This window comes from Brienomyrus brachyistius, chromosome 1, assembly GCF_023856365.1.
Source record: "Brienomyrus brachyistius isolate T26 chromosome 1, BBRACH_0.4, whole genome shotgun sequence".
In the NCBI taxonomy this organism is placed as follows: domain Eukaryota; kingdom Metazoa; phylum Chordata; class Actinopteri; order Osteoglossiformes; family Mormyridae; genus Brienomyrus; species Brienomyrus brachyistius.
In genome coordinates this window covers 4090688-4114808 of record NC_064533.1, presented here as the reverse complement: position 1 = coordinate 4114808, position 24121 = coordinate 4090688, and the positions used below count along the sequence as shown (strand labels likewise).

Sequence of the window (24121 nt, the reverse complement as noted above, 5' to 3'; positions counted from 1 at the left end):
CCCACCTAGAATATTGTGTGCAGGTTTGGTCACCATACCTTAAGGAGGGCATTGCTGCCTTGGAAAAGGTGCAACGTAGGGCTACAAGAATGATTCCTGGTGTTAGAGAAACATCTTATGAGGAGAGGTTAGCTGAGCTGAATCTGTTTAGTCTCGAGCAAAGGAGATTAAGGCTACGTTCACGCTGCAGGACAAATGTGGCCCAAATCTGATTTTTTTGCTCATATGTTACTCGGATCACATTTTTTCATGACAATGTGAACAGCACAAGTCACATGGAATCTTTTTTAAAATTCCGATTTGGACGTGTGGTTCCGATGTGGTCATAAATTGGATGCAGGTTTGATTTTTTTGCAATGCGACCTGAACAGCGAAATCGGAATTCATGCGACTTTTTACATCACTCTCGATCATTCGTCACTATTCTGCACAGGCGAAAGTCACCATATGTCCCCGCCTGAGATGATTGTCTCTGTGCGCGAGTCGTGTGGAAAGGTGCTCACAGATATAAACGTTGACCTTCACAATCTGACATTAAAATCCAGCTCAGTGTACTCATTGGTGTCGCGATTCCAGCACTCCTGGCTCCGACTCTGCATCCACACACACCTCCGTGCTGTGGTAGAGACAATTATTGCACAAAGGGCAATAATTAAGCACTTTTATCTTCTCTTTTTCTGTTCTTCATCTTTCTCCTCCTCACAGCAATGTTTTGAAGCTGCCTACTTCCCCTGGTAAGCAGTTTAAGCATTTAACCTGCCGGTGTCTCCATGCTGGAGATTGACTTCCTGCATCAGTAAAGTGTCATCTTTGTTTTTGCGCATGTGTGTCACTGCGTCTTTGTTGTTTTTGCGCATGCGTGTCACTGCGTCTTTGTTGTTTTTGCGCATGCGTGTCACTGCGTCTTTGTTGTTTTTGCGCATGCGTGTCACTGCGTCTTTGTTGTTTTTGCGCATGCGTGTCACTGCGTCTTTGTTGTTTTGCGCGCACGCGGGCCAGTTCAGCACAGTGAACCGTTCACTTTGGAATCCGATATTGCCCACATTAAAGAGAGTAATGTGAACAGGCAAACAAAAAAATCTGATCTGAGCAGGAAATCAGAATTGAGCATTAAGGCCTGCAGTGTGAACATAGGCTAAGGGGGGGGGGGGGGGGGCATGATTCAGGTATATATGATTCTAACAGGTCTGCATGCTGTTCAGCCAAATGGCTATTTTGATATTAGTTTAAATACTAGAACTTGTGGCCATAAGTTTTAAGTTTAAAATGAATTTGAGGAAGCACTTCTTTACACAGCGTGTAGTTAGAGTATGGAATAGTCTTCCTGCTAGTGTAGCGCAAGCTAAAACCCTGGGTTCCTTTAAATCAGAGATAGATAGATTCCTAAGTAGAGGAGCGCCTGTATAAATCTAGATTGTCTAGCCTCTAAATATTTTGGTTGCCGGATAGAGTCAGTATAAGTGGATCCTCATTATTTGTTTATAAGGGATAAAATGTTTATTGAAGAGCTCTTTTTCTTCATCATTTTGAAGGACATTAAGTAGTATAATGAATTGAAATGTTGTGATCTTTCTCCTCCTGTACTTGGTTCTCTTCATTTTCATCTATTGTAAACGAGAGCATAGGAGCAGATATTCTGGGCTTGATTCTTAAGTACCTGGTCGCATACGGCACCAGTGATGTTTCAGGCAATGGTGAGTCACCATTGCCATACTTATGACCTGCTTATGTCTACATATTAATAGGATGTTGGCAATAATTGGCGCGTTTACAGAAAGGTGGATATTGTTTGAGTCATTACATGTACACTTACGTGGGAATTTATTTTTTTTTTGGTCTGTAAATGTATAGTGCACAGTATCTTTCCAAACATATAAAAAGTGATTTTCCTGGATTGCTATATTTCATCTTTTAGAAACATAATTTCATTGTAGCAAGCAGTTTTTTTTTTTTTTTTTTTTTTTTTTTTTTTTTTTTTTGCATTTGCTGTTTTTTTTTGCAAGTTTTTTTGTGAGTCACAGCTGATGGGGTCTGGAGACTCTGCAGAAGGGGTTTGGTCATCGTGTGATTTCTATGCCATTCAGAGGCCCCCATCTCCGTCAGGGACGACTTGATGAATAGGATCATAAGGCTGCTGTCACAGGGCCAGATACGGACTGGCACATTCCGGAGCTGTGAGCGTAGGCCTCTGCATCACTATCGTGATTCAGAGAGGGAAGTACTGGAGATATTACCAGCAACGGTTTTCTTGGTCTTCTCTTGGGGATTCTCGTTCGCTGTTTTAGCCGTTAACGTAGGAGCAACGTGGAAAGTGGTTTTGGATACCTGCCATGTGATTCCAGCGTGTTTCTGGATGTTTCCTGTAGGCCTCCGGAAATCTGTCCTGATGACACAGCACTGGGATAACGTTTGGTTATGGGCACAGGGCCACAGAAAACCTAGCTCAGCTGTGGACTCAATCTCTCATCCCTCACAGAAGCCCTTTTAGTTGCGCGGGCTGCATTGAGCCTGAAGGATATCGGCTGTCATTGGGTGGGCCAGGTGTTCCATCCTGCGCGAGACCGGAAGGGCTTGTGCTGAGAGCGCCGTGTTTTCTTGGCAGCTCCCACTGGGCCTTCTCTCCACCTACGGTCAGCTCCTGGCCTGCCACAGCTTTTCTGGGTTTCCTGGGCACCAGCTTCAAGGCTGTCTGCAGTGTGCTCTCAACAAGCCTCTTTATGCTTGATCCTGCTGCGCACTGCTGTGATTTAGGGTCTGCTGGCTTCGCTTTAAAGGCCAAAGGCTCTCTGCACTCAGAGGGCTGGGTTAGGGATGGTGCAGTGCATCGCTGGACTACACTAGCTGCAGGACTGTCATTATCTCTCATGATATTAGAATGATTCTGTTAAACTAACTAGGGAGCTTCTTCCTGTGCAAGATAGATCAGTCTTTGACTTTTGGCTTATATATCGTAATGTCCACAAGCACCCGAGAAATGATTCCAGTTGATAAATTTCACTGGAAAAATTTAATCTTACCTTGGTTTTTATCTTGCTCGCTGTTTCACATGAAACATCTGGCATGTAGAAGAGATTGTCCTAAAGAAGCTTGTTTCTTCTCCTTCGGAATCTTTCATCATCCGTACCTGTGGATTGGTTAATCGTCCGACCTGGTCTTGGTCTGTAATCTGTCATTATGGGGAGATGTTAATTTTCATTTAGTAAAGAATAAAATTCACTAAGAATGGAACACCTGGGAAAACCTTACTGAGACATTTCCGGTTGCATATCTTGAATCTCTGTTATCATTATTGGCTGTCCTGGGGTTTGAGGTTTAGTCCATGTCCTCCTCCCCTGCTTTACTTCTGTGAAGCCCCATTTCTCATCATGCTTTTTGACATGGCATTGGCTTGGGCTTGGGCTGTGTGAGAAACGTCGATGTTGCCGTTGCTTTTTAGTGCTGCACTCCAATATCATGATTCGATTTCCTGCATCCGTAGAGCTCTGTTGCCGTGCCCCATGTGTGCCAGTGGCCTGCCTTTGTTCTGTTTGGGTTTATGTGAAGAAATGGGCTTCCTGTTGTTGGTCCATGCTGTTAGATAAGACGTCAGGTTCGTGTGGCAGTACGATCCATCCATGGCACAGATTCCTTCTCTGAGGTCTGGATTTGACCTGCTTCTTTACATAATTTAGGGTGTTTCTTGGTTGTTCAGTGTTTATCACAGTATGTGACGGTGCATCCTGTTCTCGGTTACACGGTAAGACAAGGGAACTTTTTGTGACGAGACTCTGAAGCACAGGAAAGAACAGAAATAGCCATAATTACATGATGTGGAACCCAGCTGAGATTTAAATCTTAAGTAGAAAATCCAACTTGCAACCCTATGCCAGTGAAACTAGAGAAATGGTTGTGGATTTTTTTTCTTAGAAAAATGTTGTTTTCGCAGTTGTCGTCAGACATGGTAGAAAATGCATCTTCCTTACATGTCCTGCTGATATTTTCCACACATGCAACTTTGTTTTCCTTGTCATTCTGGAAACTTTTGATGTAGATTTTGTTACCTAATGCCCACGCCTTTGTGGTTACTATAAGTGACAGATATTCTGTCTTGTTTTCTTGGCAGTAGAGCAATGTCTGGAGGTCAGAAGTGAACTGGAAGCACAGCTAGTGTGAGGGGGCTCGTCCCAGCCACCTGAGCCCCGGGGGGACAGCTGTGCCCCTGGACCATGGGGGATGGCGGCGTCGGAAATGGAGGAGAGTCGGTGAACCAGTCGCATGTCCTCTTCGACCGCTTCGTTCAGGCGACCACCTGCAAAGGGACACTTCGATCCTTCCAAGAGCTATGCGACTTCCTGGAGCTGAAGCCCAGCGAGTACCGCATCTTCTACCACAAGCTCAAGTCTAGGCTCAACTACTGGAAGGCCAAGGCCCTCTGGGCCAAGTTGGATAAGAGGGCCAGCCATAAAGACTATAAAAAGGGCCGTGCCTGCACCAACTCAAGGGTGAGCTTCCTAATCTGCCCACCGGATCTTCACTCGCGGTCATGGTTATACTGACCTTGATTATGTTTTGTCCCTTAAACCGTTTTCGTTACTTTTTTACCAGGTTTAGGTCAGCTTGCAGATGATTGGTGGTGGCTTGTGCCTTGATAGGATTTTTTTCCCCTTGCTGCTCCTCTTGCAGTGCCTGATCATCGGTGCAGGACCATGTGGCCTCCGGACGGCCATAGAGCTGAGCTTCCTGGGAGCCAAGGTGGTGCTGCTGGAGAAGCGGGATGCCTTCTCACGCAACAATGTGTTGCACCTCTGGCCCTTCACCATCCAGGACCTGCGTGGTCTTGGGGCAAAAAAGTTCTATGGGAAGTTCTGCGCTGGAGCCATTGACCACATCAGTGAGTGAAGGAGCCAGTTTGCTTGTAAACAACTACCCAAGAGGGCATGAATCATAGATTTTGGAAAACCCATTGCAGGGTGTCAAGGGCTGTAGGTTCTGTATAACTTTACTAGTCACCTCAGTGCTTTCGCAGTGCTTTTTGGTAAATAGATGACAGACCCTGAAAGAGAAGGTTTTTAGTCCAGTTCTGGAGAAGGAGCCCTTCTCTGTGATGACCCATCCTCGCTTTGAGCTGAGTATAAAATAACAGCCGGGCTCTTCTTTAGGTATCCGCCAGCTCCAGCTCATTCTGCTAAAGGTCGCTTTGCTGCTGGGCATAGAGATCCATGTCAACGTTGAGTTCAAGGGGTTAGTCGAGCCACCAGAGGACCAGGAGAATGAGAGTAAGTTTGGCTCCCACTTGCCCGCTGCCCTTCTGGTAACACCTGTTGTACTCCTGCTGTTTAGAGACTTTTTTTGTCCACAATGCAGATTTAGGTATTTTTATCTATATGGTTTGAGTGTGTGTGTAGTAATTTTCTAGAAAGGCTCAGTGGAACTCCTGTACCGTGTTTCCCAGGAATAGGATGGAGAGCCGAGGTTTCCCCAGGGACACATCCTGTGAATGAGCTGGAGTTTGACGTTGTCATTGGTGCAGATGGTAGAAGAAACACTCTGCCTGGTAAAGACAGTCATCTGACCCCTTGCAGATAGAGGTGGATCCTTGTCCAAGATGGTGTTGGCGTGTCCCTTTTCTTGAGTATCTACTGGAATCAGTAACAGAGTTAAAACTAATGTTATCATTTGGAAACCCTCTCTCTCTATCTCTCTCTCTCTCTCTCTCACACACGGACACACACACACAGACAAACACACCAATTCAATGACTAACTCCTCTAGTACCTGCTGATGTGTCTGTCTGCCCATTTAACTCTTGGAGGCTCAAAGTCTATCACTGCTAAGTCAGGTGATAGAAGAAGGTTATGGAGAGAGGCAGTAGGAAATAGCTGTAAAAATAAGGGGATTCCCCTTGTTACTATTGATTCCTTTATGTTCCCAAGCGATGTCACTGCCTCACTCCCCTTCTTTGGTGCCACACAACATGACCTGTCCCCACTTCCCGTGAGATGATGCTTCCTGTCTCCTTCCACCCAGGGTTCCGTAGAAAGGAGTTCAGGGGCAAGCTGGCCATCGCCATAACGGCTAACTTCATCAACCGCAACACCACGGCTGAGGCTAAGGTGGAGGAGATCAGTGGTGTGGCCTTCATCTTCAACCAGAAGTTCTTCCAAGACCTGCGGGAGGCCACAGGTGAGCTTCTCTCTGCAGTGCCGTACCTGAGCGATGTGTGCTTTTTGTCCTGTAGACGTGCTGGAAATGCAGAACAGGAAAGCAGGGCTATCTGCCGATTCATCATTGTTTACGTAGGCGTAATAACGTTTCTCATCCGCTTAGGCACAGTGTCTGTTCATTTTGTTTGATGCTTTTTGAAGGAGGACGAGTGGAGCCAACCAAATGTACACCATAAATTGTGGTCAGGAGAGGCTCTCAATTAAGAGATGATCAGCTTGACAGGGCTTTGAGAATGTCTGTTGCTGTATAATCACTGGCAATACCCACAATCCTCTATTGAGGGAAAGTACCAAGTGGTTGAAAATGAGGGTGGTGGTTCCTGGGTAGGAAAATAAGTCTCTCTCTCCGATTCCTAGGAATCGACCTGGAAAACATTGTCTACTACAAGGATGACACGCATTACTTTGTCATGACTGCCAAAAAGCAAAGTCTACTGGAGAAGGGAGTCATCCTGCATGTGAGTGATTAAAGCCTCCCATGGAGGGGGGGGTGGCGGTTGAGGAGGTTGGGGGCAGGGGGCACGTCTGGGGCACACACACAGCCTGCCAGATGGAACAGTCCCTCTTAGCAAACAAGCTGAGCCACGCTTAACGAGAACTTAATATACTTTGAACAATACCAGTCTTCTGACAGTTTTCTTAGGAAGTATAATCTCAAGATTAAAAGGTTGTCTTCGGTTTTTGGATTTACTTGTTGAAACAGGTTGGCTTACCCTTCGAATTGTATTTGTTTAGGTTCTGCACCTGGGGTGTTTGACTGCCGAGTTATTCTGACATTGCCGACATTGAAACATTTATTGTGCTGTTCATAAGCAGTGGTAACTGTCTTGTTTTAGCTTTCTGTGGAGATTATGTGGGGGGACTTTGAGCTGTGCACTTGTGAGGCACGCAGGAAAACACGGACTCCATCAGTCGTGAAAGGCGCAGATTAATTTCAGCACCGATAAACTTTGTGGATTCCGCAGTTTTTGAAATTCCAGCTTTAGTTTTTTTCTTGTCAATTAGGACCAAGTTGTGTGGTCTTTGCATGCTGTGGGACCCTGGACAGGGGCACTGACCCTCTGGAATTTCCCGGATCTCAGTCGGGGGCCCCGTTCGGTCACCCTGTTTAGTCGGTGACCGGATGGCGTAGGGGCATTGGATGTAACAACCCCCAGCGGTGAGGTGCAGGGCATGTTGGAATCTGGTTAATCTCTCTTCTGGGCAGTTCTTCCGCCCTGGGTTCATTTTTGGTCCATGTTTTTCTGTGGTGGTTGAACACAGACGCGTGATGATGGAATGTCGACATCTGAGCTTTCGGCTCTGTGGGACGTCTTGAAATCCAGATGTAGCACGTCAGCATAATGCATAATATCTCTGAGAAAGTGTGGTCCATGGTCCGGCTTCCCCCTGTGCCTGTTGGAGCCCTGCTCCATGAGAGTGGCTTCTACGTGGATTAGCAGGGATGCATCATCCTGGTACCTAATTCAGAACTGCACGTCTGGAATGGCATGTAAAATTAAAGAGCACGCCCAAATTTCACCACAAATCCCGGTGTTTCCAGAAGCCTGACCTGTATATTAAGGATTGTAATGGTTTGGAATTCCTTTTCTTGGTTCTGTGTGGTAACGCTGCAATACACTTGTCTGCCATACACTTGTCTGCCATACACTTGTCTGCCATACACTTGTCTGCGACTCCCAACATCATTGCTCGGTTTCAGTCCTCATAACACACCACGTGTGCTCGTGTTTGTTCCAGTGGAGTTCTTAATTAGGCTTTATTGAGCTGCTGTTTCAGGAGTGGCTGCTTGGTTAAAGTCATATGAATCAAAATACAGTTATTATTGTGATTGTATTAAACTGAGCTAAACTCCTGCACAGCTTGGAAAAATGGGCGGAGATTTTAAAACCTCTGTGATTGTGCCTTTTGAATGTTGGAGTATCGATTCATTTAAACACACCTGGAGAATAAGCCGCAAATGATCAACTAAAGTGCTCCATGGCACAATAAATAAATGTTTAAAATCACCAAATGAAATGCACATTAAGTGCTCAGCTGGTCCTGGAATCCAGCAATCATGCTGGACTCTTCCCTAGGAAAATGTGCTGATGTTAATGTATCTCAGGTTAGCTGTATCTAGTCAAGCTTGATGACTGGCCAGAGGGTGGCATGTCTCTTTGCTACTTCCTGCCTCTGTTTGACACATGTGGCACTATGATCGACTAAAAGAAAAGTCGATAATCCCTCATTAGAGGAGAGCAGTCCCTGCACATTAACGCTAACATCCGTCCCGCAGGACCATGCCGACACGGAGCTGCTGCTGTCCCGAGGCAACGTGGACCAGGCTGCCCTGCTGGCCTACGCCCGCGAAGCGGCCGACTTCTCCACCAACCACCAGCTGCCCACGCTGGACTTCGCCATAAACCACTATGGGCAGCCGGACGTGGCTATGTTCGACTTCACCTGCATGTACGCGTCAGAGAACGCGGCGCTGGTGCGACAGCGTAACGGGCACCAGCTGCTGGTGGCGCTGGTGGGGGACAGCCTGCTGGAGGTGAGGGGAGATGGGGAGCGTGCTGGAGGGAGAGTGGGTCAGCCGGAGGTGGTGGGGGGCGCGAGAGAGATGTGGAGATGATAGTTCAGACATTTTGATAAAATGGAGGTATGAATTCTGAAAGCGGTGCCCCCCCCCCCCCCCCCCGCAGCCCTTCTGGCCCATGGGCACGGGCATCGCCAGGGGCTTCCTGGCAGCCCTGGACTCGGCCTGGATGGTGCGCAGCTGGTCGCAGGGCACCGCGCCGCTGGAGGTGCTGGCTGAGAGGTGGGTGGGCCGCGTGTTACACAGCCACCTGTATCGCATCGTTCTGTTGCGATCAGAATGAGCCCGGCTCTGCTAGGCTAAGAAATGTCCATGGTAATCTCTCACTAACCCCCCCCCCCATCCACCCACCCCCAAAGGGAGACCATCTATCGCCTCCTTCCTCAGACTACCCCCGAGAATGTCAGCAAGAACTTCAGCCAGTACAGTGTGGACCCCACCACACGCTACCCCAACATCAACCTCCACTCCCTCAGGCCCAACCAGGTGTGTCTCTCACCTGCATTGCCTGCCTCCAACCAGTGTTAATGTTGTTGAATACCAGCGTAGGATACCAGCGGGAGTGACCCGCATTATTGCTATTCACAGGTGCGACACCTCATAGACACGGGGGAGTGCAGGGACCCACGAATTGATATGGAGAATGCAGTCAATGCTTTGACACCCAAGCTAACACGACACGGTGAGGAACCACCTTTATACTGGCCTTTGTTGGGTACTGTGGGTTTATCCATGGTTCCGTTACGGTATGCGTGTCCCTAAACTCGAGGGCTCTGTTATTACAGCTGAAGTATAACAGTGTGTCATTCTTGTCCTAGAATATGGTCAGCTTGAGAACATTTTGGAAGGTAAAATTACCAGTCACTAAAATTTGCATGAAGCCCTTCAAGAGTCAGTAATTTGGCTATTTTATTAATTTTAACACTGAGGCTTCAAACTCACCAATTACAGTTCATAGAAAACAGTTTTTGGTTTTACAAAAAAAAATGGATTATGGCATCTTGGAAGGTTAATTTGATTTACTAACAGATCAGCAGGGTAATAACTAACAATTGATTACCATTTTGTTACGCTTACAGTCTGAATAATCTGTGTTAAACTTTATAGCTATGACTGTTTGACCTTGGGTCTCTGGTCATGTGACTAACTGGGCGTCTCAGGATTGGCTGGGCAACACTGGGCCCTGGGTTTGTATCAGTCACTGTGGTGCCCTGCTATGTTCCACAGACTCCATAGCCCGATCCAGCAAGCTGCTGAGCTGGTGTCAGCGGCAGACGCAGGGCTACCGGAATGTCAGCGTCACCGACCTCACCACGTCCTGGAAGAGTGGCCTGGCCCTGTGTGCCATCATCCACCGCTACCGGCCCGACCTCATGTGAGAAGCCTGCTGAGATCCACGCCCAGGAGCTTTGTAATGGGAGAAGTCATGCAGGACTAGACCCTAACCCTTATTTGCTTAATGGGAGTCGTCTTTACGCTGAATCATGCTGTGCTGCGTTGGCGACCGTTTCCTGTAGTCTTTGTGCGGCAGTATGCTTGCATGGTAGCAGTGAGCAGGGACTGGTCTGAGTCTCAGATTCCCCCCCGAATGCACCCTGTTGGAGAGAGAGGGCATCTTGTCCTTGACCCAGCTCAACCACTGATCAGTTAGCCTGTGAATTTTCTCCGGGATATTCAACCGCAGGGGCATGTGAGGTGTGTGGCAGGCGAGGGGGCATAGTTCATAGAGGGGCAAACCTTATCAGCCAATGATGTTTTGAATCGGTGAGTGACAGTGGAGGGGGGCACTCCGAGGGCCAATCACCATTCAGTTCTGGCCAGTACTCCTGTGGCTCCACCCCTATTCATCCGCTCATCAAGGAATTGTGGAAGATGCCATTAAACGTCTAGTGATGTCGTGTAAATTTTTCCCCAACTTTTGTAGAAGTGTTTGTGTGTGCTCAAGGCACTTTTAGTGGCTAATCTGTGGGCGTGGCAAAGACGCACGATGGTGGGGCAGCTGCTTTCAGCGGTCACTCGATATGGCCGTGGCACCTGCCCTATTATTTTCTGCTTATTTCTCCTCCCCCATCCATGGATCTGCTGTGTCCCTGCAGTGATTTTGACTCCCTAGAAGAGCGAGACCTGGAGAAAAACAACCAGCTAGCGTTCGATGTGGCCGAGCAGGAGTTTGGCATCTCGCCCATCATGACTGGCAAGGAGATGTCATCAGTGGGGGAGCCCGACAAGCTCTCCATGGTCATGTACCTCAGCCAGTTCTATGAGATGTTTAAGGACACGGTGCCCCCTGGTGGTGAGTGCTGGAATGTCATAAACAACGTGCATGCTGTGTGGCCTTTGGCCTTGGGGAAACCTTTTTTTAATTTTTTTTTCCTTTGGCTTGTCAGACAACAACAACCTCAGTCCGGAGGACAAGGCAGCCCTGATCGCCAGCACAAAGTCTCCCATTTCCTTCTTGAGCAAACTTGGACAGAGCATCACCCGCAAGCGTAACCCTAAGGTCCGGATCGCCCGCCTCTTCTGGCGTGATGCCCGTCGGTGAATCGCGAAAGTGTCAGTATAACTGCAGGCGTTCCTTACTGTCCCTCAGGACCAGAAGGAGAAGGAGCTGGAAGGCAAGAGGAGGAGAACCAGCCTCACCGAAGATGTAAGCAGTGATCGGCTGTCATTTTTATTCATCGTTTCCATTTAGTTTTGTGTTTATTTCTCAGCAAGATGGCAGAGCGTGTTGGTTTCTAGAAGCTTGGTTTTATCCATTATCTCCTGATGGGATTCTGAGATGCGGCACGTGCTCTGTCCTCCTTGGATCTGTTTTTAAACGAAGCCGTCCAGAATGTGATTGAAATTTGTTGCACGGTTTCAGCCGTATTGTATTTGACACCCAGGAGGGGTTCCCGAGGGTCCGTTGTGAGGACCGGCACGGTCTGGCCACCGCCCTGACGGAGCGCCGGGTTGATGCCGTAGCCGGCGGCAACAACAACAACAAAGTGAAGTCCATGGCGTCTCAGCTGCTGGCCAAGTTTGAGGAGAACGCCCCCGTGCCTTCCTCAGGCCTGAAGAGACAGGTGAGCAGCCGCGCGAATGTGTCAGAGGGACACCCCCGTGGACACGAGAGAGATGGTACCTTCCTAACCTCTCTAACCTTCACCTCCTCTGCACTCCTTCAAGTTCTGCTTGTGTGTTTAAGTGCAGTATTGATTAATTATGAAAGTCTGTTAGCGATTAAATGGCCTGATGTTCATTAACATGGCAGCCCCTCACTTACTGTGTCAGTGATGTTTGTTTACAGATTGTAGGCGTTTGCGTAACTGGCCTGTGCTGGCCTGTGCTGGCCTGTGCTGGCTTGGCCTGGCATCGCGGGTAACGGAGTCGCATTGCGCTGAGATTTTCCTGTTAGCCGTGCCAGTTCGCTGACCCGGCTATATGAGGGGGGTTGGTGGCATGAAGGGGGCTGTTGAGGAATAACACATCTCTTCTTCTATTGCGCTCTTGCTGTCACTCACTTCATTATGGAAGTGGATGTATATTTGGGGTTTAGTATGCAAAGGTGAGCTACACTGACCCCTAATAACCCCCAGAGAAGGGTTGTGTAGGAGTTTTCATTCTGAGAATGATGATCTCTGTCAGACTGCGCCGTACAGAACCTGGGAGGAGTTGATTTCTGCACAAATTTTGCTGAACCAGCTTTGGGTCGGGAGAAATGTTTTAAATTCCTGAGGAGACTGTTTTTCCCTGAGGTTTCGGTCTCCATAATGGGTTAATGGTCTCAAATGGCTGGTGCCTTTTGAAGTGAAGAAACCATTCAGGTCGATTTGGCATATTCAGTTTTACATCCCCACCTGTGTGTGTGTGTGAGAGAGAGAGAGTCATGTTACAGCTTTAGCTCTCTGTGGCAGTTGTGCTCCCTGCTTCATACTCACATTCTCTCCGTGTGTGTGTGTGTGTGTGTGTGTGTGTGTGTGTGTGTGTGTGTCTGTGTGTGTGTGTCTGTGTGTGTCTGTGTGTGTGAGATGTTACTGGTATACCTCTCCTGGTGACAGCTGTGCTCCCTTCTATATACTCGTATTTTCTCCTCTAACAAACTCCCTAAATCTCTGCTCTCATCATGGGGAATGGAATTGTGGCCTTGGATTCTGATTATAATGATACATATTCCAGCTCTGATTGTATTGTAACAGTTTCCTGCTTTCTTTATTATTTTGATTAGCATAAAGTTCATAATTGTTGTTCCATCTATCTTTTTTCGACCAGCATTTCTTCCCATCAGTTATTTTCTCTTCTCTTCCTGCCTCCTCTCCTTCTACGCTACACCCTCATGCTTGGGGGGTGGGCTTTTCCTTGTGCTCCTTCGATTTGCCCACATGCATCTCCACCAGACACGGGGGGGCTCAATGCCCAACCTGGACTTTCTGCTGCCTGCTTCTTCATCGCTCGTATCCCAGAATGATCCGCTGTATCTTTCCCACATCCCCGCCTGGACAAAGGTAGAGTAACAAACCCCTCAGTCTCTTAATACCCCTATTAGGTTTTTTTTGGGCATCATGGCAGTCTGAGTGTGTTTTCCGAGGGTGACCAGATAATCCATGTTGGCGAAGACACTTTGAGCTACTTCAAGTTTCACAAACTTCTTTAGAACTGAAAGGCTCCTGTGATTGGCTAATTAGTTCAGTTCTTATTGCACTTTGACTGGTTTGTTTCCTTGATTGAAGGACTCATCCAGCTGTTTCACATTAACATTAGTGACATATGCATGATTACAGGAGACTAACCAATCAGCACACAGCAAGAACTCAGTGCTGAAGTGTTTAAATCCATGTCCTTTTAACTGTAATGGTAATTTACAAATCCTGTCCTAGCTAAAATTTCCTCCCAGACATGGATTATCTGGTCACCATAGTTGTCCCCTGTAAACATTAAAGAACCCACATGGTGGATAGGTACTAGATTTGTGCCCTGTAGACACAATGTCTGATTACAAGATTTTGTGCTGAAATTTATAATAGAAGCACCAAGTGTGAAGGATGGTGCTCCTTGGAAGGTGGTTTTGGTGATTTAGCAACGTCTGGACACTAAAGCAGTCCCGGTGTCCCACACCACCTCCTGAGCAGGAGCAGATGACATTCTGAAAGGATTCTGCCCAGCAGGGGGAAGCAGGCTGTCCCCACTCTAGCGCCCTCTGTAGGTTTTCCTCATTAAGCTCATCCCCGTAACATGGTTAAATGAAGGGCAAATCAACATACGTAAGGTTCACCATTTCCAGATTTCACCGTGTTAGCTCTGCGTTGACCAGTTTGTTTTTTTGTTTTATTTCTTTAGCTGAAAGCAGAAAGGTGCTTGCATTATGAGTTCTTATTTAGAATAGCTTCTGTATAGTTATATTAAATCCAGCGTGATTGCTTTAAGGGCTGGCGTAATCCCATTTGCGCTTCACCATCCAGGCTTGTTTAACAGGTCAGCTGGCCAACCACATAAGGAAGCGTTCCCTCAAGCAACTGGCGTCTTGCTGAATCCCACTCCAAGCGACACCCATTTCCTCTCTTGTCTCGAGTTTTGCAGACTTGCTTTCCTGCTAGAATGCGAATGGCCACATTCTTCTTGACCTACCTCTTCTGCGATGGGCTTATCAGGGCTGAATGTGCCTAAACGGCAATTTTTACCTTCAGTGGACAATCTTTCTGGTTTGCTGCACGCTGACCTCACTTCCTGTTCACAGGAAGTTTGTTTAGATGTGACGAGGTGGTGTGTGTGCTTGTGGGCACCTAGTGCTGTGCCAGGTTAGCTGATCCCTGGCTCACCCAGAAGACGAGACCCCCTCTTGCGTATTTGAGGAATGACAGTACTGATCCTGTCCTCTCATCTCCTGAAGGCCAGAAGCTGTTCCAGCTCACGGAGCTGCCCTAAGAAAATCATTCTACTCTCCTCCTCTTCCTCCACCTCTTCCTCGCCCTCTCTTCATGCGCAGGTGACGCCCAGTCTCTGGCACATTCATTGCCCTTTTTTTGTCCTTCATTTCTGTCACACTTGCTCCTCTTAAACCTTTTGTTACTCCCTTTAGGTTGGGCCTGGTTACCAGGAGAGCTGAGGTTTTCTTTAGGTGGCGCCTGTAGCTAAATTGATTCGCGGTGTTTCCTGTTCATGCAGCTGACTGCTTTACTAGCGTAAGTCAGGATGTCTAAAGTGCTGAGGGGCACTAGAGTCGGGTTCCTCCTGGAACGTTACCCGGTAATCTGTACATCACTGGTCTATCCTTATCTGTGGTTCCTACCTGTTGCTCCAAGAGTCAGGTGATGCTGAAGGCTGAAATGTTCCTGTGGTGTGTCGTGTTGAGTTCTCATTTGCCTAGGGACTAATTTGTGTTGAGGGAGAGACAGACTTCCTCTGTTGCCTTCCTGGAGCTCATTTTAAGGTACACTGGCTGATATTTAAATCTGTAGCTGATGATTCTTCATCTTAGCCTGTGTTACAAGGGCACTTGGTACAGTGATTTGGAGAATGTCTGATTTTTTTTTTATAGATGCCATAGCATATCAAAATTTGCGTGGGATGTCTTGCTGCCTAGATCTCTTCCAAGTTAATTTCTAATCAGTTCAGTTCAAATTCCTTGCATGGTGTTGCTGGGTCTGGTTGATTTACGTTGTTCAGTCATTACTCTCCATCCAGGGCTCAACTTGCTCTCTCCTGCAGGAGCCGCAGCTCCCCCTTGAGGACCACACAGCTACATACACCCCTAATGTCTGTCTGGCCTCTAGGCTTAAAGACAAGCCTGAGAAGCCACAGGTGAAACAACGCCCCCCTATCTGTGCTGGGTGCACTGTGGTGTCTTTGAGGCCAGTGCACCACTCACAGCTAAGACTTCATTCATAATTTTCCATTTATACTCCTTGCTTCTGATTCCGTTGCCACATTTTCTGTTTCCTTGTTTAACATTGCCTTCTGCTTCTCTCTCTCTCCTGTGTCTTGTCTGTAGCCCATGAGAAAACCTCCGCGCTCCTTTTTAGAGCAGTGGTATCAGTCTCGGGGTCTCAGTCCTGGCAGCCCTTCTCTTTCCCATGACTACCTCTGTCAGGTAGCCCAGCCTGGTGTTTGCATGAAAACGGGCCTGCTACAGGGCAATCTGTAACATGACATACTAACCAGTGGCCTCTCACCTGCTACAGGGCAATCTGTAACATGATGTACTAACCGCGGGCCTCTCACCTGCTACAGGGCAATCTGTAACATGACGTACTAGCTAGGGGCCTCTCACCTGCTACAGGGCAATCTGTAACATGACGTACTAGCTAGGGGCCTCTCACCTGCTACAGGGCAATCTGTAACATGACGTACTAGCTAGGGGCCTCTCACCTGCTACAGGGTAATCTGTAACATGACGTACTAGCTAGGGGCCTCTCACCTGCTACAGGGCAATCTGTAACATGACGTACTAGCCAGGGGCCTCTCACCTGCTACAGGGCAGTCTGTAACATGACGTACTAACCAGGGGCCTCTCACCTGCTACAGGGCAATCTGTAACATGACATACTAACCAGTGGCCTCTCACCTGCTACAGGGCAATCTGTAACATGATGTACTAACCGCGGGCCTCTCACCTGCTACAGGGCAATCTGTAACATGACGTAGTAGCCAGGGGCCTCTCACCTGCTACAGGACAGTCTGTAACATGACGTACTAACCAGGGGCCTCTCACCTGCTACAGGGCAATCTGTAACATGACATACTAACCAGTGGCCTCTCACCTGCTACAGGGCAATCTGTAACATGATGTACTAACCGCGGGCCTCTCACCTGCTACAGGGCAATCTGTAACATGACGTAGTAGCCAGGGGCCTCTCACCTGCTACAGGGCAATCTGTAAAATGACGTACTAGCTAGGGGCCTCTCACCTGCTACAGGGCAATCTGTAACATGACGTAGTAGCCAGGGGCCTCTCACCTGCTACAGGGCAATCTGTAACATGACGTAGTAGCCAGGGGCCTCTCACCTGCTACAGGGCAGTCTGTAACATGACGTACTAGCCAGGGGCCTCTCGCCTGCTACAGGACAGTGTTGTAACATGACGTACTAGCCAGGGGCCTCTCGCCTTCTACAGGACAGTCTGTAACATGATGTACTAACCAGAGGCCTCTCACCTACTACAGGGCAATCTGTAACATGATGTACTAGCCAGAGGCCTCTCACCTACTACAGGGTAATCTGTAACACGACGTACCTACCAGGGGCCTCTCACCTACTACAGGGCAGTCTGTAACATGACGTACTAATCAGAGGCCTCTCACCTGCTACAGGACAGTCTGTAACATGACGTACTAATCAGAGGCCTCTCACCTGCTACAGGACAGTCTGTAACATGACGTACTAATCAGAGGCCTCTCACCTACTACAGGGCAGTCTGTAACATGACGTACTAGCCAGGGGCCTCTCGCCTGCTACAGGACAGTGTTGTAACATGACGTACTAGCCAGGGGCCTCTCGCCTTCTACAGGACAGTCTGTAACATGATGTACTAACCAGAGGCCTCTCACCTACTACAGGGCAATCTGTAACATGATGTACTAGCCAGAGGCCTCTCACCTACTACAGGGTAATCTGTAACACGACGTACCTACCAGGGGCCTCTCACCTGCTACAGGGAAGTCTGTAACATGACGTACCTACCAGGGGCCTCTCACCTGCTACAGGGAAATCTGTAACATGACGTACCTACCAGGGGCCTCTCACCTGCTGCAGGGCAGTCTGTAACATGACATACTGACTAGGGGCCTCTCACCTGCTACAGGCCAGTCTGTAACATGACATACTAGCCAGAGGCCTCTCACCTGCTACAGGGCAATCAGTAACATGACATACTGACTAGGGGCCTCTCACCTGCTACAGGGCAATCTGTAACATGATGTACTATCCGCGGGCCTCTCACCTGCTACAGGGCAATCTGTAACATGACGTACTAGCCAGGGGCCTCTCACCTGCTACAGGGCAGTCTGTAACATGACGTACCTACCAGGGGCCTCTCACCTGCTGCAGGGCAGTCTGTAACATGACGTACTAACCAGAGGCCTCTCACCTGCTACAGGGCAGTCTGTAACATGACGTACCTACCAGGGGCCTCTCATCTGCTGCAGGGCAATCTGTAACATGACGTACCTACCAGGGGCCTCTCACCTGCTGCAGGGCAGTCTGTAACATGACGTACTAACCAGGGGCCTCTCACCTGCTACAGGGCAGTCTGTAACACAACACATTGACCAGGGGTCATGGTCTTGGTGTTCAGCCTGACATACATCCATTACTAATTAACACAATAAGTTGAATTATTTTAATGAATTAAACATATTAATTGCTCTTGAAAAGCTCAACCTGCTTGATTATGGAACGTCACTCCCCAGTGTCTCCTTTAACTGGACCCCAGTCTCTCTCCCTGCATCTGCAAAGCCTGTTCTGGGATGGTGACACCCTGACTTTCGGCTGTGCCTGACTGGAGTGTGTGACTTAACCATAGTAACTTCTGGCATCTGCCCTTTGCCACACTGAGCTGCTCATCCTCTTTCCTGCAGGAGTCGCATGTCCCTCCCTCAGAGGACCAAGTGTCTTTACACATCCCTAGTGTTAAGGAGAGGGCCACCTGTCTTGCCTCTGCGCTTACAGACAAGCCTGAGAAGCCACAGGTGAAACGGCGCCCCCTATCTGTGTCACAAGGCCATTTAGACAGGGGAAGAAATGGAGAATATCAATGTTAGCTTCAATTAAACAGCAATAAAACAAGTGTCAGATTAAAAGGAGGCCTTGCTGAAGCCTTGAAAAGGGAGCCCAGGGTGGCTTCTGTTATGAATGAAGGAATGTTGCATTTATATAGTGCTTTTAAAGACACCCAAAGCAACCAATGGGGAGCCACCTCAAGCAGCACCTCTCTGTGGCCCCCACCCGGATGATGTGACTGCAGCCATTCCCCACCAGTACGCTGAGGTAGTGAAGGGGCAGGAGAGAATTCAGCAGTTAGATATATGAGATGATTAGGAGGCCAGATTTGAAAGGGCTGTAGTAGAAAATCTTAGCCAGGACATCAGGGCAACCTACCTACTATTTCAAAAGATGTCTCTCATGTCTCCTGTTTGTATACTTGCCTGATTCTGTTCTCACTTCCTGTCTGACTCTACTCACTTCTCTCACCTGGAGCCTTTCAAAAAGCCTTCGTGCTTCTTTATCGAGCGGTGGCACCTGTCTCGAGGTCTGCGCTCTGCCCGTGTCCTGTCCTCCTCGAACGCCCTTCGACAGGTAGCCGGGCTCAGGCCTCGGATGTGGTGTGATGACCTTTGCCCTTTGATGCTAATTCCTTTGTGGTGCAGCACACTAACCTTAGCCCTGTCACACCCCCTACAGTATGGGCGGTGTGGTACACTCTGCTAGTACCGGCTCAGAGTCATACTGCCGGGCAGGCTGTCATACTGTAGAGCTCATTACTCATCAGAGGATAGCGTCTTAACTGTGGGACCTGAATGCCTGAGGAACTGGGGTTTCACTGCAGAGTGTAGCGTGTCCTGATGTTTAACCTCAGTCCTGTGAACTAAAAGACAAGTCGAGATCATAAAGTCTCTTTTTGCTGTAATATGTTTAAAAAGCTAATTCTCAGCTACTTATGGTTTATCTCTTACATTTCTGTCAATATAAGTGATGTTGTCGCAGTGGGCAGTGTTTGCTGGTTTGTTTGACAGGGATAGTGCTTATTGATCATCGGAAAGAGACTAAATGAGCTAGTTAGCTCTATGGGCTAATTTTCATCTGTTGTAACCTATATTTAGAATAAAACGGCTTATAAATGTCTCACAAATAATATACAGCGGGGAAAATAAGTATTGAACGCATCAACATTTTTCTCAGTAAATACATTTCTAATGGGGCTATTGACATGAAATTTACACCAAGTATCGATAACAACCCAAGTAATCCAGACGTACAAAGAAATCCAAACAAATAAGTCCATAAATTATATGTGATAAAATGAAATGACACAGGGAATAAGTACTGAACATGCGTACTGAAATGACAGCTCCAAGAAGCCTCCTGTGTGGAGAAGCTAGCACGCATTGGTCAGGTGTGATTCTGGCCCATTCTTCCACACAAACTCTCTTCAAATTTTGAAGGTTCCAGGGACCTCTCATATGAACTTTGATCTTCAGTTGTTTCCATAGATTTTTTTTATTGGATTCAAGTTGGGTGCTTGACTGGGTCTGTCTAGCAGCTTTATGTTACTTATTTTTGACGGTTACTTATTTTCCCTCCTGTACATACAGGCTACTGGCCAAATACTGTCCTGTGTTTTGTTTTTACACAGAGTTTTCAGATGTTTAAGTTTTGGGGAGTTTGGTTCAGGTCGTGTTTTGTTAGAGTGCGTTGTACTTTGATACCCCACATGACCAACAAAATGCTTAGGGCTAGTGACTAGCTAGCTGCGACGGGCCTGGTCCTATTGAGACATACTCAACGAAGGCCTGACCTTTCTGATCCACCCCTGGCGTCAGGACGGGTTGCTGCTTGCGCTCTTTGCCTCGAAGTTGATATTCTTGTAGGAGCGTCTATGAGCAACATCACAACGTTTGGTGTGTGACCCCATGCGGGCTTTCGCAGTGGTGCTCAGGAAATGCGGCACCTCACAGCTGTCTAGATGGCAGTCCTGCTCAGCACGCTTGAGCCGTCAAGCGCACAGATGTTTGGCTTGTTTGTGCAGTAATGTGACCTTGTTCTCACCACAGCTGGAGTCTTACTGTGTATTATGGGAAATGTCAGCACTACTTGTTTTGTTTGAATAAAACCCACCTGCTTCAAGCATGAATGCCTAGATGTGCATGCTCTGTAGTTGTCGGGTTTCTGGTACTTTTTGTGGATGTTTCTCCTCTCTTCCATTCACTGATTGCTGTCCTTTCTCCTGCTGTTGGTAGAGCTATATTAAGATGTACACAGGGGGAGTGAGCTCATTGGCTCAGCAGTTAGCCAATCAGCTTCAGAATCAGGAGGAGCCCAAGCCCTTCCTTAACAAGAAGGATTTGGTAAGAGACCATGGTAGCATGAGGAACGCGTCGACGGACTGAAGTGACTAATGGAGGTCCGCTGTGTGCTGAGCACTGTTTGTCCTTTAGGGGGACTCGTAGGAGCAGAGGGGGCTAATTGGGAGCTCCTGTGGCTTTAACCCTATCATCACCACTGTGGATTTCATGTTTTATTCACAGCTCTCACTTTGTATTGAGTGCAGCTAATGAGTTAAAATATAGTGATTTCAGGAGGGGTGACGGTAAAAGCTTGTCATTCCGTACCTGATCCCCCGCCCCCCAGGTGGTCTCCTGAAATCGGCTGCCCCTCTAACGCTGTGCCCCCACCCCCACCCCACAGTGCTCCCTGCGGAAGGAGTTTCCACAGAACATCGGAGGCAGCGATGTCTGTTACTTCTGCCATCGGCGGGTCTATGTGATGGAGCGTCTGAGCGCTGAGGGCAAGTTCTTCCACCGCAGCTGCTTCAAATGCGACTACTGTGGCACCACGCTGCGCCTGTCGTCCTACGCCTTCGACCTGGAGGACGGTACGTGTGGCCACATTCCTGGGAAACAGCTGTAATGGTAATACCATATTTGTCCTCATGGGGGCGGTGTGTGGCTCAGCAGGTTGATTTGGAAGGTAACCAGTTCAAACCCCACGGCCACTAAGCAAGGCCCTTGACCCCCAATTGATCCAGGGACTTTCCTGCTTTCTCTCAAAAATTCTAATGAAAGCATCTGTTAAATGAATAAAATGTAAAAGAAATCGGGTAGCTTTCACACAGCCCATTTTGCACTCCATGAGACAGACATACTGTTGAGGCGACACAGAAAGGGTGAAATCTTAGCTATTGTTTTGATGTTACTTCTTATGGAAATGAACTACATATCCTGATTAACTTCACACAGGGAATGTTTGGTAATGTAGAGTCTTTAGCCTAGGTGTACGTAAAGTTTTGGCCTCCTACACCCTTAGTGAGAGCAAGTTTTGGGGTTGGAACACAGGGTAGGTCATTTATCTCACATTACTGGGGCAACTTAGGTTAGTGGCCATGGAGGGTGGCTTCACTCAGCCAGCCAAGGCGTCCCTCTGATCAGGGGACTGGGTCCCAACTCGCAGAGCCTCACAAATCCCTCCAATGGCACTTATTTCACACATAAGTTCAGAATTAGCGTGACAAAGGGAGTCCAGGGCTGCTTTTGCGAGAAGTGTCACAAGCATGCCACGAGAAAGCCCTTTGGGGTAGTTTGTGTGCCTGACGGTTACAGCTTCTCCCTGCTGGAATTTGCTCCGGCCCGACCCGCGCTGCCATCAGCTCCTCTTTTGTTTTCCCACATAACTGGCACATTGTTGGTGCCCGGAAGGGGTGGCCGTTTTCACCCTGACCGCCGATGGGCTCGCATGTAGGAACAGGCGTGCCCTGTGTTACCCAGCGCCCGCATCAAATTGGGAATCGGACAAAAACCAGGCAGCATTCGGGTCTCTCAAAAAGCCTCCTCCCCTCTATAGACAACTTAGGCCAATGAGGCATTGCCGTCTCCCCCTAGGACCAATGGAAATCCTGCCTTCAGGCTTAGGGGCGGGCTGTAGGCCAGAGTGTTAACTGTTGGTTGGTATTCCCCATCAACCCTCTGTTCTTTCTTACAGGGAAATTTTACTGCAAGCCTCACTACTGCTACCGCCTGTCTGGTCAAGCGCAGAGGAAGAGGCCAGCTCCCACCGCCCCACTCATCACCAAGGTACGCCGACTGCTCTTACTCTGGCCTGGATCTTCCCAAAGCCTCCTTCTTCCTGTGTTTTGGTCTTCACCGCTTTTGAGTGATACTGTGGTCGTACAGTGGTAGGATGTCATTTGTATGTAACTTGTTGTTTATACAGGTTTAAACAGTTTATACGTTTTTAATATAAGTGAACTCTCAAAGGTGACATGCCTTCTCTGTGATGTCTAATTAACTAAGGTGGAGGAGAAACTCCTCCCACTTCATTATTACCTTTCTGTAAACATGTCACCACCACCCCCCAGGAAAACAAGGTCACCCCGTCTGCACCCAATGCCGTAGACTCCACGGGACGGGCGATGGCCACCGTGTCCCCTGGAGAACTCCGGCCCCCAGGTACCCCCCGTTCTGATCTGTCCCTGGGATTTGGGGGCTCTCTGCTGAGTGCAGTATTCGGGACTTGCCACCAGGTGGTGCTCCACCCTTTAGATTTCCCCTTCCTGTGTACATACTGCCTGTACCTTTTCTCCTGTTTCACCCTGAATGTCCTGCTCAGCTTTCTGTAGCACATCTCTCTTTACCTGCCAGTCTAGCTCACGCTTTTTGTGTAAATTTACCTTTGATTGGCCTGCTGGCTTGCTGATCTGCTGTCACCCCATGTACCTTTCTTACATTGTATTGCGGTGAGATTTCACCCCCTGCAGACGCAGCCTTCTGCCCCTTTGTGACAGTTTCGGAAACTAGAGGGCTCATCTGGCCTCCAAAATTGCAACCCAGCAGGAAGCGTAAAGCCGCACGATGATGGCGGCCTGGGGCTCATCAGAATGCTGCGTCTTCAGACCTTTGCTCACGCATTCACCTGTGAAACGAACCAGCCAGTCAGAATGTGGCCAAGATGGCAGCCTCCGACGCTGCAGCTGGTGCGGGGCAGCGAATGTGTGTGCTGCCCACTCGAGGGCTCATATTATAGCAGTTGACACTGTGCCTTGCTTTCGGTTATGTTGTTTTACCATCAGAGGGGTTTTTATCTTGTGAAATGGGTGCATGCTAATCAAAAACAGATGCATTTTGCCTGGCTACCTTTGTTGAAAGTTACTCTGTAAACTTAAGGCAGCCGCTGGCGGTTCTGTGTGACACTGACCCTTCCCTCTTTACTAAGAGCTATTGCCTGTATCGCTGCTTATAATTGATCCTTCTGTGAGCTTTACCTTTCCCCCCTTCTGTCAGAGCAGCTCCGAGCTGGCGCCTCTACCAGTGCTTGCTATTGGTTCTCTGGTTATCTTTCTCTCTTGCCTCTCTGCTCAAATCCATTAGGCCTTAGGCTATAAATAGTACTGCATTTAACTAGCATAAGTGAGCCAAACATGCTAGCAGACTGCATGTGCGTAGTAATTAATCTTTTAGTATCTAGCCACTGTGTAGTATTATAGAATAATTTTAAATTTCCAGGTAAATTTAAAGGTATCGTGAATAATCATCTCATCATAAATGTAGGGTAGGCTAAATGAAATGCATGGAACTTACAAATCTTAGCATGAATTACATTTTCTCGGTGCAAACAATTTTAGATGTGCAAAGCCAGCATGGGCTGCGCGTGT

General features: G+C 48.1%; 1 protein-coding gene and 1 long non-coding RNA gene across 42 annotated transcripts in view; one reads left to right on the top strand and one right to left on the bottom strand.

The window, feature by feature from the left end:
• LOC125741707 (protein-methionine sulfoxide oxidase mical3a-like) overlaps nt 1-24121 on the top strand; it is a 76806-nt gene that overhangs the window by 31153 nt on the left and 21532 nt on the right. For 24 of the 40 annotated variants that reach the window (XR_007397865.1, XR_007397868.1, XR_007397869.1 and 21 more), the window contains exons 2-27: nt 4103-4481; nt 4663-4870; nt 5139-5255; nt 5432-5533; nt 6007-6162; nt 6561-6661; nt 8482-8739; nt 8891-9006; nt 9144-9270; nt 9373-9466; nt 9603-9632; nt 10012-10159; nt 10881-11077; nt 11172-11284; nt 11375-11431; nt 11670-11849; nt 13161-13268; nt 14651-14746; nt 15469-15561; nt 15752-15850; nt 18336-18446; nt 18955-19053; nt 20715-20822; nt 21163-21349; nt 22453-22544; nt 22829-22919. Coding sequence is in view for 35 of the 40 variants with exons in the window: in XM_049013008.1 (XP_048868965.1) it covers nt 4206-4481; nt 4663-4870; nt 5139-5255; nt 5432-5533; nt 6007-6162; nt 6561-6661; nt 8482-8739; nt 8891-9006; nt 9144-9270; nt 9373-9466; nt 9603-9632; nt 10012-10159; nt 10881-11077; nt 11172-11284; nt 11375-11431; nt 11670-11849; nt 13161-13268; nt 14651-14746; nt 15469-15561; nt 15752-15850; nt 18336-18446; nt 18955-19053; nt 20715-20822; nt 21163-21349; nt 22453-22544; nt 22829-22919 (3364 nt within the window). In the remaining 5 variants the exon portion in view is untranslated. The other 16 variants (XM_049012980.1, XM_049012989.1, XM_049013247.1 and 13 more) reach the window with 12 other exon arrangements.
• Nucleotides 16056-16522, bottom strand: LOC125741897 (uncharacterized). 2 transcript variants are annotated; one of them, XR_007397934.1, is made up of 3 exons: nt 16472-16522; nt 16178-16226; nt 16056-16128 (listed from the first exon to the last, which is right to left on the bottom strand). It is a non-coding gene; the product is annotated as an uncharacterized LOC125741897 (long non-coding RNA). The 2 variants fall into 2 exon arrangements; XR_007397933.1 differs by lacking the exon at nt 16472-16522 and adding an exon at nt 16276-16326.